The sequence below is a fragment of the Candoia aspera genome, chromosome 2 (genome assembly GCF_035149785.1).
Source record: "Candoia aspera isolate rCanAsp1 chromosome 2, rCanAsp1.hap2, whole genome shotgun sequence".
NCBI classification, from domain to species: domain Eukaryota; kingdom Metazoa; phylum Chordata; class Lepidosauria; order Squamata; family Boidae; genus Candoia; species Candoia aspera.
Window position 1 is genome coordinate 133285329 of NC_086154.1, and position 14164 is coordinate 133299492.

Genomic DNA, 14164 nt, shown 5'->3' on the forward strand with positions numbered 1-14164 from the left:
GTCATTAATTACAGAGAAGATGAGAGAAAGCCGGCTTAGTTGGTATGGACATGTCCTTACAGCAGAAACTTCCACTATTGCCAAAATAGTTTACCATCTTAAAATCGATGGCCGGCAGCCACGTGGCGACCAAAACAGAGATGGCAAGACACCATCAATAAGGACATGCAAATCAAGGGCCTGCGCCCTGAGGATGCGGACGAACAGGCAAAGTGGCGTTTCAGGATTCAAAAAGCAGACCCTGCGATAATGGGAAGATGCTAGGAAGAAAAAGAAGTCGTCTTAATCTGTAGTTCATTCAAATACTGTCATAGGATTTGATTTCTCTTCATTTCTTCCCATTGCACAGAGTTCTTCAAGGCTTTAACAAGCCTTTTCTGTAAATCCAGTAGGAAAAAATTATCCAGGTCACTCTCTTGGTTTGTCATTTGTATTTCCCTTTTAAATTTTAAAACCTCAGCCAATTTCTTTTGTAGATCAAGTGAAACATCCTTTTCTAAGTCATTCTCTTGCCTTGTCAGTTGTAAATCCATTTTCGATATCATGTCTATTTTGTCAGATAAAATGTCAGATGACATTTCTTCTATAACATCTTTTGGAGATAGAAACTGCATATGACTTTTTCATTTTCACCCTTCCCCACTTTTGGTCTTTGAAAGAGCTAAGTCTGCTAAGCAAAAGGGACGTGGACTCTAGGGCCAGAGTAATCCCACCCCCCACCTCTGCTTTTATATGCTTTCAAGCTAAAACCCAAATATTTGATATATTATTTTAATGTGCATATAGGGCACCAAGAGAATCGTTGTTCTTGAGGCCCAAAGCCAGGTGGGAGTGTGAGACAGCAATAATGAGCAAAGAGATGCAGCTTAAAAGGTGGGTGGGATCAATTTTCTTTTCCTGCTTGTATAGATCCTGATAAAAACGAACCCTATGGGAATGTGGCTGTATAAAAATATACAGTAGTACATAAATAAAAATGAGATGCCTGCAAATTCAGAAAAAGAATGTTTCTGAACAGATACCCAAGCTGAGTTTCTATATCACACTATGCAGCCATAATTTGTTTTGTTGAACAAGTTGTAATACTTGGTTCACACAAAACTAAGTCATCAATAGTGCTTTCGCAATCCCAATGGCTGGGTTTATGTCTCCCACTAAGCTAAAACCAAACGAACTTTAGCACATTGGGACCTCAGTGTAAACATACTTCCCAGAAGCCTACCTTAGCCCAAGTCATAATCTCCAATGCAAATATTCTCTTTTAAAGGAAAAAATTTAGTATATATTCAACTAGTAGCAATGCTTCAGGAGATGGTATAATTGGGAATCTGTCACCCTAGATACTGAAGCTGTTATAATTCATATGGATTAGAGCCACATATTTGTTTGTTTTTAATTTGAAGGACTTTGCTGGGTATAGGCCATCTTTAATTCCTTCCATAAAATGTGTGGAAACATTAAGGAAATAATTAAACCTATGTGGGCTGCCGGACAGTTTATCCAATCAAATGAATGCAAGATTTCCACTCAGAGCCTTTGGGGAAGAGGGGCACGTCCTCTGTGTAACACAGGGCATAATGAGAATCAAGCAAAGGAATGAGCAATCTAGTGCCCTCCAGATGTTTGGCTACACTGGCTGGAGCTTTGCGATGTGTAATCTGAAACATAAAGAACTCATAATCAAAAGGTATGTTTCTTTTAGCACAGTGAACCTGCACTAACTTGAAAGTGCTGAGGTTTTCCTTTTAAAGGAAACTTCAGCCATAAACTAAAACATCCAGCATAGAAGTAGTCAACAGTAGGAAAACACTAAGGTAAAGGTAAAGGTTTCCCTTGACGTAAAGTCCAGTCGTGTCCGACTCTAGGGGGCGGTGCTCATCTCCGTTTCAAAGCCTTGGAGCCGGCGTTGTCCATAGGACACTTCCGGGTCATGTGGCCAGCATGACTCACGGAACGCCGTTACCTTCCCGCCGAAGCGGTACCAATTAATCTACTCACATTTGCATGTTTTCGAACTGCTTGGTGTGCAGAAGCTGGGACGAGCAACGGGAGCTCACCCCGCCGCGCGGTTTCGAACCGCCGACCTTCCGATCGACAGCTCAGCGGTTTAACCCGCAGCGCCACCGCGTCCCTTTAAGGAAAACACTACACTAGCTTATATTTGGAGAAGTTCTCTTTTGGCACTGGCCCAGAATGTTACTCCCACCATTCTTAAACTGTATGGCTGCAAATCCAACAACAGTTCCCATACAGAAGAAAACAGAGTGGGTAGCAAGTGGTGAGTCAGAAGAATTCCCCAAATTCCACTGCAGTGGGCCTGTCAATGAAGATTAGGATACAGAAAACCAACGTACCAGCCTCTCTTTTCCTATCCTTTCAGATTTTACAGTGCAGAGATTATAGCCCTGAATTTTTTGATTATGCACGACTGGATCAGCTTAGACTCTTAGAGACTACATACATTTTCTCCAGGAGGTTCTGTCCTCAACTTGGTCCTTCAGGTCTTCCAAAGGTACCTCCGTTGCCCCGCCGTGCTGCTGGTTGTCTTCTTCTCTTCCTTTCTACCTTTCCCAGCATTTAAGCCTTTTCCAGAGAGCTAAGTCTGAAGTATGATAATTTCAGCCTGATCATTTGTGCCGTGAGTGAGAACTCTGGGTTGATTTGTTCGATGGTCCATCTGCTTGCTTTCTTGGCTATCTCTGTTGTATTCTCAGGAATCTTCTCCAACACCAAAGCTCAAAAGTGTCGATATTCCTTTTATCCTGCTTCTTCAAAGTACATATAGCTGGGATACCAATCAGGAATTAAACTACTAATCCTATCAGGTAGCACCTAAAACAAGATCTACACACCTAGTTTCCTGCAACAAGAATAGCCCCCAGGTATCTAGCAAGAGAGTTTTTCAGAACTTGGTAATCTGTTATTCTTTCAGGTTATATTGAATAATTTAGGGATAAACAGGCAGATAAACTAATATTTGGATTGGATTGGCCTGTGCAGACAAAAGGAGAGCCAGGTGGGCCCCTTAATTTACAGAGAATCTTCAGAGAGTGAAGCAGCAGAAGAGATACCTAGAGCACTGCTGGCAGAAGACAGAGAGACTCCGACTGGACACCGGTAAGAGCCTTTCTTCAGATATAATTCGTGGCAATAGAAGTGGCAAAATGTGCTCATTTCTCTGCTCTTATTGCATTCTCTGAGTGTCAGCCAAAGGCCTTGTTTAGGGTAATTTGATCCCTTCTAGGGAGGGAGGATCCAGGGGAAATTTTACAGGATTACTGTGAGGAGTGCTCCTTGGTGGATAAAGTTGGTGGATAAAGTTGCCTGGCTTTGTTCTGAACTGAATGACAGCTTTGCAGGTCACATGCAGTTGACTAAGGCATGATCGGGTGCTATCTGGGAGGTGTCTGAGCCTGTTAGCTTTGAGGAAGTGACAGGATCCTTAGCACTGTTGATTCAACCACCTGAGGGGGTAGTTCCACCGGTTCTGAAAGAAGCGATCACTGGATTCATTGGATTTGCTAATTTTTATCCTGCTTCCAACCTTCCCTTTTAAGATAATCCTTGGTTGCACTTGTCAATTGTCTTTGGCAGACCTGGATGATGATAGCCCATCTGTCATGATGTTTCAGAAGCCTTCAATACCATTGACCACAGTGTCCTTCTGGATTGGCTCAGAGGGTTGGGAGTAGGAAGCATGGTGTTACCAAGGAGGTTCTCCTCCATCCTCCAAGCAGGGGCGCAACTTGGGGGGGGGCAACCGGGGCATGTGCCCCGGGGTGCCATGCTGGTGGGGCACCAAAACAAGTGCTGGGGGGGGGTGCCAAAATGGGCGCGGAATCCATGTTTGCCCCGGGTGACAGAGACTCTAGTTGTGGCCCTGCCTCCAAGGTTAGTCCCCCCCACTCGCCCCATGGGTGGTTCCACCCCTGTTGCCCTTCAGAAAGGCTGTAAAAATCTGGCTACTTCCTTGGGCACCATGCCCAGGATGAGTACTCGTCTGAATGTGAGCCCCAATGCCTATTAATGTTTGTCTGGAGTTGTTCTTTTTGTTCAGCTATTTTGGTTTGTTTGCTCTAAGCTACTCAGAGTTGCAATGTGCAATTGGGCAGCCATAAAAAATGTAATAATAAAGTAAGCACCCTGTATAAACTTTTGTGGATCTACTTGGAAATCTGTCATTTTCTTCACATGTTTTGAGAAGTTCCTGCTTTTCAAAATTACTCCCAATTCATTCTAAGAAATTTAGCAAGCTATAAAACTCAACACTTTTTCTCAGAACACTTGAGTGCAAAGGCTCCTTGGAGAAATAGTTAACACTTCCCAAGTTCCCTAATTAGCAAAGAGAGAACTGTTTTTTAAAATCAGATTGGAAACACATAGTAGCTTTACAGATGCAAAAGTGTGCTTTTAAGGGGGGGGCAGGAAGACCCATCTGCTCCGAGATATTACTCAGAGGTTGGAGAGCAGATTGCTTTCTTTTCTACAGACCAAATCAAGTCTCTCCTTTAATCTCTTCATACAAGGACTAACGACAGCTCATCAGCCTAAAGAAAATGCTCATAGTTTTGCTGGCCTACTAAGAAAATTGCTAATAAAAGTCCAGATATGGGCTACAACTGAACTACAATCCTTAACAGAGTGCACCACCATTGTTTATCTAGATGAGTGTTTCTTAACCTCAGCAACTTTTAGGATATGTAGACTTCAACTCCCAGAATCCCTGAGCCAGCATGCTGGCTGAAGAATTCTGGGAGTTGAAATCCACACACTTTACACCATGGTCTGACTCAGTTTAAGGCAGTTTCCTGTGCTCCTAAAGACTGTTAAGCTACAGTCAAATCACTTACTTCTGGGTATTAAAACAATACTTTTAGTATAAGTGGTTTGAAGATGTCACACGTTGCAGTTGCAAGCTAGGGCACTCTGCCAAGGAAACAAGCCAAGAACAACAGTTCAGGATCTGGAGTGCAGACTCAGTTGCTTGATGTCATCAGCACAGCGACGGTGAGCAGAAGAAAAACTCTCCATTTATGGCAAGCAATGAATTGGTTTTTTCCACATTGGAGTGTCTGTGCAGTCCTCTCCCCACCCCCACCCCCAAATAACACACAGAGAATCAACTCTCTAAAAAGTGACACTGACAATACTTTCCACTGTTTTATCTTAAAAGGAAGCCTGCTGCTCTCTGTAGGCATTTCTGCAGGATTGATTTGTGTGCTTTTAAAGGAGTTTTATTTATGCCCTTTGCCTCATATTCCTCTAGCTTAAGTTCAATAGGTTCTAGAGAGTCATTTAAAAAAAATAACCTGCTAAATTACTATGCAGCCTACAAGACATTGGGGAGGGGATTGGATTTTTTTATCCCGCCTTTACTATTTTTATAAATAACTCAAGGCGGTGAACATACCTAATACTCCTCCCTCCTCCTATCTTCCCCACAACAACGACCCTGAGAGGTGAGTTGGGCTGAGAGAGAGGAACTGGCCCAAGGTCACCCAGCCGGCTTTCAGGCCCAAGGCGGCACTAGAACCCACAGCCTCCTGGTTTCTAGCCCAGCACCTTAACCACTAGACCAAACTGGCTCTCTTTTGTTAATTATAAAAGGGCAAATTATGTATATTTTAGGGTTTCATATGAATGTGCTAATTTGTACTGTTTCATCACTTCTCTTGACTTTACCACTCTCTTAGTTCAAGCTTTGTTGTTCTTAGCTAAGAAACTTAAACCAGAGGTCCTCAAGCAACTTAAGTGTGACGACAGGTAGATTAACTACAAAACTCTTTTAAGGGCAAAAATGATCAAGGCACTTCAAACAAGGGACATCTGGAATATAGAATATCTAATTTCTTTCTATGAAAAGCCACAGGCACAAATTTAGTCTATTCTCTAGGTGTGCTGCACACTGCACTCAGTAAGATAAGTACATTCACCAAGGCACTGTGGTTTTAATGGCTTATATCAGCAGTTCCCCTTGGTGATCTTTTTTAGTCTCTGGGGTTATCATAGTAAAGGTAAAGGTTTCCCTTAACGTTAAGTCCAGTCGTGTCCGACTCTAGGGGGCGGTGCTCATCTCCGTTTCAAAGCCGAAGAGCTTGTGGCCGGCATGACTGAACGGAACCATTACATACTCAACAGTTAATCTTGATAATTTTCATTTCCACAATTTCACACTTTAAGGCTTGCAAAAAATAAAGGGAGGATGCTATCTGTACTGCATCTGACCACTTGAGAATCTTAAAGATCATGTTATTTCAAAATAACTATGTTAAGACATGGAAGTTAAAAAAGATATGTCAAGATGGGACAAATTACAATTGTCACTGTTGGGTAGAATTTCTGTGATTAAGATGAATGTTATACCTAGAATGTTTCAGACAATACCTGTTTTGACAACTGATGTATCATTTAAACAATGGAAGGAGGATGTATCTAAATTTGTATGGCAAGGGAAAAAACTATGAGTTAAATATAAGGTACTACAAGATGCGAAGGAAAGAGGAAGGCTGGGCTTACCAGATTTGAAATTATATTTTGCTGCCTGCTGTTTAGTTTGGAAGAAAGTGTGGGTGCTCTTAAGAAATAAAAGGCTATTGGATTTAGAAGGTTATGAACTGAGATTTGGATGGCATGGATATCTATGGTATGATACAGCTAAGGTGAATATAGATTTTAAAAATCATTATGTTAGATGGGCTATTCTTCAAACAGGGAATACATAAAAATTTAGGTTTTGCCTAAAAACACCTTTGTGGCTTTCAGCCCAAGAAGCATTTTATAGACGAGAAATGGTAAGTAAACATAAATGGTTAACTTACCTTGATGTACTAGAATTTTCTCAAGGGGATTGTAAAATGAAATCAAGAGAAGATTTGACAATAGAAGGATATTTTTGTCAATGGTCTTCTTATGTATAATTATCAGAAAGATTTAAGGTGGATAAAAGATTGTATGGTTTTGAACAAAGTAAAACTGGCTTTGAAATAGAATTATGTGCTAATGATGACCATGTTATTGCTAAAATGTATAAACTTTTGCTAAAATATGAGACAGGAGAAGAACAAGTGAAAGAGTGTATGATAAAGTAGGCTAAAAATTTTGGTCTTAATACTGTATGACAACTGCAATGAAACTATTAAATGCTCAAAAGTGGAAAGGCTTGACACTACCCACAATGGAAGAATGGCTGGTGAAGATGATGGAACTTGCAGAGATGGCTAAATTAATTTCTTTGATTAGGAAAAAAAAAAACAGTATCTACATTTAAGGCTGACTGGAAACCCTTAATAGACTTTTTGCATGAAACAGAAAAAAATGCTCTTAGGAGTTGTAGTTTTGAGGAGGACAGTTATGTAGGCAGTGTTGAAAGAAAGCACAGGTGGTCCTCGCTGATTATTATTAGTAATTACGACTGGTCCGGGCACCGCAGCATCCCCGCGGTCATGGGACCGCCATCCGCAACCTTCACTGCTGGCTGCCGACAAGCACAGTCAATGGGGAAGTCAGCAGGAGATCACAAATGGCGACCACGTGGTGCTGATCTTAATGATGTTGTGGGATTCGCTTAACAACAACAACTGGAAGTATTGGAACTGCCATCACTAAGTAGCAAGGTCACGTGATGTCACGCTTTACGACTGCATCACTTAGAGACCGAAATTCTGGTCCCAACTGCCATCATTAACTGAGGATTACCTCTAAAGTCTAGTGAAAACTTCACATCCAGAAATCAGAACTTTGGATCTGCCTCTTTTCCTGAGAGTAACAAGGCAAAACTAAACAAGGCGCAGCACGTGCACAGGGTACAAATACTAGATATTCGTTATGTAAGATTTAGGCTATAGGGCAAAATGGGAAATCCAAACACAAGACAGCACCGATATCTGTGCCTCTGCCAATAAGAACAAGAAGAGTTACACACACACCCTGTTTTAGTGTTCTTAAGTCGAAGGATAATACCCATAGCCTCCTGTAAGCTCATCAGTCACATTTAGGATTTTGGACATACAGCCCTTCCTTAGAGCCCACAACTGCTGCTGTCCTTTGCATTCCTACAGAATGATCCCTCTGTTGCTGCTCAGCAGCCATTCATTCCTGGGATGGTATTTCATTTCCCCCTTTGCCGCAGCAGCCGCCGGAGTGCAGAACTTAGAAGAATGGCATCCAATTTCTATGCAAGGTCCAAACAATTAGGCAGGAGGAGGCAGCTTTTCATAGGTGCCAAAGCAGGCTTCTGGGGCATCCTTACCAACACACGTGTGTCCATAGGCAACTTCTCTCAGATGCAGGCGAACACACACAAAATCCCTCCTCTGCTCCAGATGCAAATTTTCCTCTCACACACATTTTCCCTTGCTGTCCTGATATACCCCCCTAATCCCTTCACACAGTTACAAACCTATACTCAACGTTCTCCTGACACACAGCAAGAAGCTGGTTAAAATACCTCCAGAGGGACTATCTTTGCTGGCAAAAACGGAAGGATTCCAACCTCTTTCCCTAGTAGGAGAAAGGGAACGATGACACTCCCTCTTATCTCTACTGGAAGCACAGAGAAATAGCTCAGTTTGCAAAAACCAAGCTATTGGTAGCTGCTTCCTTGCAGCCAAAGAGGGCAGGTTGTCCCACCAAGAACAAAAGGAGGTGGCTGGGAAGCAGGCAAAATTATCAAGGCTACTTAGAGTGCCTTCTAAGCATTTTGTTTAGTTTGTCCAACTGAACTGTCTTCAAGGGTTCAGACTTCTTTCTCAAAGACCAAAGTGTGGGCAAGCTAAACAAAAACACTTAGAAGGCACTTTATTAGTGGTGGCAGATAAGTCCCACCACCCTGAGACCAGCAAGGGGGAAGGAAGAGATTAAGACATCAGAGACCTAGTGGGCAGGCTGGGGAGATTGATGGGCTCACTGTCAGGCACAGTCAGGACGTATGTCTCCCACAAAGGCCATCCTTCTATAGCAAGGGAGTTCACACATTTTCTTCCAATGGATTCACATTAACCTGATCAGTTGGAGAGAAATACTCTGGCCCATCATCTCTGGCTACAGCAGATCTAAACATTCAACATCTCCATCCTATTATTTTTTTCTCTATAGGTTACACTGAAAGAAAAATTCAATTAGCAAGCAAATGCTTGTGGGGAGATTTTTTCTGAATGCAAAATTGGATGGTTGGAATACAAAGGAGGCAGTAACACAGGAGAGCCAGAGGATGTGAGGAAGAGCTAGTTGTAAAGAAGTAAGGACAACAGCATGAGGGCATCAGACTTCTGCATATTTGACTAGTAGATAAATTCAACAAGGGATCTTCAGGCTATAACTTGCAGATCTGGTATAAAGCTAGAGTTTGGCTAGCTGTAATTTCTTAAATCAGCCACAACAACTGGGTTTGCAGAAAAATTACTTAACCGTGGTTTACACACAACAGCTGGGCTCACACAACACGCTAACTCAAAAGCCATAATACAACATGGCAGCTTAGCACAACATGTGAACCCAGCTATTCTGTTAAATATATGACTGCAGCAAAAAATTATCCATGTATTCGTTTCTTTATTAATGGGAAGATCCATTCTCTGGATGGGAAGATTCTCTTTATAACTTCTATGGCAAAGTGTCCCATTTAAAACAAGCCAGCATGCATTTCAGCTACTTCAGGGCTCAGTTGGACAATACTCAGTTGTACAGTATTCTGTATCTGGAGGTTTACCAAGCATTGCACACCCCACAGCAATACAGTACTGTACTGTATCGGCAAACTGTACATAGGTTTTAGGTGCATTTGTCAGACTCCCCAAATATTCCTAAAACCTGGCTCTAAATCTGCAACCCCCAATTTTACATGGCTAGGCTCAAACTGGGCATAGATCTAGATAAGAATTTTTATTGCAAGCTAGACTGGCAAGGTGTACTTAACAGGTGATTGCCCTCTGTCCAAATAAGAATGCTGTCCCCTCTTATATCCAGGGCAGTATAAACCCGTGGTTTATTCTGCCCGCTTTTACCACATTTCAACAGAGTCAATGTCATGTGCTGAGTGGCAGCTGGTTGTTGACACAACTGACATCTCTGTCCTGAGAACTGTTGGCTCTTGACTTACGTCTCACAAGATTCACATATAATGTGAATATATGTGCAAAGGGCAAATTCATATTTCACATGTTACAACACCCAGTGCAGAAATATGCTACTGCATTCCATCACTGTCTCCCTTTGTTAGATATCTGCTCAAGAGGCAACAATCTATTGTGTATGAAACCAGCAGTACTAGCTTTGTGTTTCCAAGTCATACAGGAGCAGTAATTATGCAGAAAGTAATAGCCCATGGATTCATCCCAGAAAAGTTGTCAAATGTCAAACTACAGAGCTGAACAATAGCATTACTGTTGAATACTTAGGGTATTTTATGTACCTAGCAGACAGTGCACCAGTACTCAAATCTGCACACAGTTCTGCTCAATGGAGCACTTAAGACAAGGAGTCCTACTAAAACAAAGAGACTGCACACAAATTCATTAACAATTCCTTTCCAGCTCCGAAGGAATTATCTGTCCTCCTGCAGCATTTTGGAGCCACAATTAAAAGTCTGGTTTAATGACAGATATCACCAAAGCAAAAGAAAGCTTTGTTGAGAAAGCTACACGTATAGTGTTCTATCCTATTCTATTCAGGTACTCTTATCCAGGCCTGGTTGCTTGTGCTTGCTCAAACCTTCTGTAGTACATATGCAGAGGAAGAGCAGAGCAAAGTTGACAGTCAGAAACCCAGAAGACAACTACAAGATGCTGATACATCTTAGGAGAGTGCTGTGCATAAAAAACAAGAAAATCAGATGGGGTTCTCTCAAGGGAAACAGGATGCCAACAGGAAATTGTAGAGATGGCAAATATGGAAACTACCTAACATGATGATTTGAACAAGGTAGAGGCAATATTATACTCATGGACATCAATGGACCTCCCCTTCACCCTGACTTTTTAAAAATATAAAATATTAAGCAGGAAGCTGATATGCTGCAAAGTAAAGCATCGGCTTATAACTTTATCCTTATTTCCACAACCCCATGGGCATTGTATGGAAATACAAACTGTGGGTGGCTGCAGCCCAGTGTGTGGTTTGGAAGTATGTGTTTGCCCCCACCCACCCATCCAACGAAAGACAGAGGTAAGCAGGGTTGGAAGATGGGAATGGGGGCTGCTTGAGGGCGAATAAACTTACCCAGCTGACCCTCTGCTAGATGGGTCCTTAGAGACTGGCTATGCCCACCATGGCAGCTGTTTTACAAGGAGGCAGCTTTTTCTGACAGTGGCCATAGCAACATGCAGGGCCGCAACTAGGGTCTGTGTCACCCGTGGCAAACATGGATTCCGCGCCCGTTTTGGCACGCCCCCAGTGCAGCGCCCGGGGCACATGCCCTGGTTGCCTCCCCTAGTTGCGGCCCTGGCAACATGTCCTCAAAATTCCAAATGCCTTCAAGGGCCCCCCAAAGATTAAGGAGTTGGGGAAGTAAAAAAGGGAGTTTTGGAGATGGAAGGTAGAACAAGTGGCATTAACAGATGCAAATCCAGGGGAATGCTAAATGCAGCAACTGCTCTGAAAAGGAGCCTGCATGGATCTCCCAAACAGTAAGTAAGATGAGGCCTTAGTAAGATGAGGTTTATTTCTTTTTTCTACTCAGATAGAGCTTTTAATTTTTCTACTACAAGAGCAGCAAACAAAGAAAATTCTAGGTTGATGACTCCAGTCCCCAGAATTCCCAGTCAATACAGTCTATTCTGACTGAGAATTCTGGGAACTGAAGGCCAACACATGTGGAACTCATTGCTTTGGAGAAGAAGGCTGGCCTAAACAGACTTGCTGAAAGGATATCCAGAAAAAGAAATCAGAGTTACTACCAAAGGGTTCCTATTACTGGCAAGTAACAATAAAAGCGCACATACGTGGCCAGAGCCCTTTACAAACATTTATTCTGTTCTAAGCCTTACAGTGACGCTGAAAAGGTGTTCAGCAGCCTCTGAAATAGCATATGAAATAGCCCAAGGCGATGATCTTGCATCGGCAGTGCATGCTGGAGAGTGATAAGGCAAAAGGGAAGGCAGAAACAACTTGAAGAAGACATTTTGTGCCCACATTTTTTTATTTATTAGATTTACACATTCACCAAAGTGGAAAAACTCATGCATCAGGAGATGTGACTAATTTGCCAGTCAAATCAGCAAGGAACCAGAAACCCAATAATCAGCAGAACAGAGTGTAAGTCTGTAGCCTGGAGACTACAATGTACAATAAACCCCTCCCTTAGTGTCACCAAGCTTCCTGACTCTTTTACATTAAATTAAAAAAAAATAGAGAGTCAGCCTCCAGCATCATATTTATTTCCATGAACACCTTGGGGCCTCACATGTCTCCTAGAAACTAAAGATGGTTGACAGCAGTAGCCCAGTGCTCTGTTTGGAAATGTGCTCAGCTACACAGGTAAAGGACAAAGGCGACAGGGTGGGTTTGGAAGGAAGAGGGAGGCAAGTCACATTTTGGCCAACTAGTTATTCGCAACTGATTATGGCAGCCCTCTTATGAATGGGCAACCCCCCCCACCTCCCATGTTCTGAGAGCACCCACAACATTTTCTCGATGCACATACTAGCCCAAATGTTTGCAGAGGCCCAGTATATGCTCAAAATCAGTTCACTGAAGGAGATGCAGGGCTTGGTCTAAAGATACAGAATGAAACCATACTATGTAAGAGACCCCGAAGTATCAAAAGATGATAAAAGTAAGGTAGATCTACTTACAGAGCCTCCAAGCCACAAAATTGTTTTGCAAAATCAGATTCTTTTTTTTCTTTTTAGCTGCCAATAACTGAGCCAAAGTGTACATGCAAAAATAACCAAGACTCTTGTGGGCATCTTAAACATTCTTTGAGACTTCAGCTTTAATGATAGTCATAATATAGTTGCTTATCTTTCAGATGCCAAGGGATTTTTGGTGCAGCTGCAGCCACCCTTTCAGAACAGGCATCAGGCAGGCAAACCAGCCTGAGGGCAAGTAACTTTTGTAGGCTCTTTTCCCCAGCTGCACTGGAACATCAGGCTAGCTGGGCAAAAAAAACAAACGGCCAGACTCTTCTTTCAGGGGAAGAGAGAACTGAAATCCACGTAAGCAGGCAGCCGTGCCTAAGTACCTACATACATGGGCGCTAAAGGAGCGCATCCTAAGATAAGAGGCTGGCGCATATCGGAAAGTCTCATCTTTTCTGCTCTCAACTCAACTGCAGCTCCCACCCAGGACCGCGTGATGCAGGTCCCATGCAGGAAGCAAGGAGATCCGGGGAAGGGAGCATTTCACCAGAGAGGGATTCCTCTACGACTAACACATTTCGGGCAGGGGCGCGGCGCTCTTACCCAGGCGGGCAGCTCGCTCTGACCGAGGCTTCGGCCCAGACCCGTGGCGCTCTTCATTGTCACCTCTTCATCGCCCAGGAGCAATTCAGCCGCCTGCAACGATCGCTCCTTGCCCTGCCGCCGGCTCCGCCAGCCCATGTAAAGGGCCACGCCGGCTACCACGAAGCCCACGCTGAGCCCCGCCCGGCCGGCCAGATACACGGGGAGCAGCCACAGCAACCGCCGTCCGATCGCGCCCAGCGCCACCAAGGCTTCTGCGGAACCGAAGCCTCCCGGCAACCGCGACCCCGAGCTGGAGGAGACCGCCGGGACCGGATCTGGCGCCTCAGCCTCTTGCTCCGGGCCCCGCTCCATGGTGCTTCCAGGACCGAACGGAGCACGAGAAGAACCGGCCCGACACTGCGGATAACTCAGCCACCCCTAAGGTCCCGCGGCTGTTGCAGTCCTGGATCGGGTAGGCGGGGCAAGGTCGAAGCAACGCCCCTCCCCGCCAGCGGATTGGAGGGTGAGACCCTGGAGGTGGGGCTAAGGCTGCAATAAGCCGCGCCTCTGCGTTCTTTGATTAGACCAGATCCCCGGAGGAAGAGACGGCAGAACGTAAAAGCCGCGCCCCTCCTGTCCTGATTGGGCTGCGGGCGTTCCAAGATAAAGGAGCTAAGCAACGGCTTAGCTTTGTTCCTTTCCCGTTGCCTGAGTTGGCGGCGCTCTCGGTGGGCAGAGTTCCTCAGGCAACTTAACTGTTGACTGGTCGCCTGGTTGTTGAGCGG

The 14164-nt window shown here is 43.9% G+C and overlaps 1 protein-coding gene across 2 annotated transcripts in view; it reads right to left on the bottom strand.

Annotated features, from left to right (window-relative positions):
• Positions 1 to 13844, bottom strand: part of ESYT1 (extended synaptotagmin 1) — a 70894-nt gene extending 57050 nt beyond the window's left edge. The window contains exon 1 of one of the 2 annotated variants that reach the window (XM_063293681.1): positions 13398 to 13844. In XM_063293681.1, coding sequence (XP_063149751.1) covers positions 13398 to 13751 — 354 coding nt within the window. In that variant the 5' untranslated portion in view covers positions 13752 to 13844. The remainder of the gene's footprint in view (positions 1 to 13397) is intronic. The other variant, XM_063293682.1, reaches the window with a different exon arrangement.
• Between the last annotated feature and the right edge of the window lie 320 nt (positions 13845 to 14164).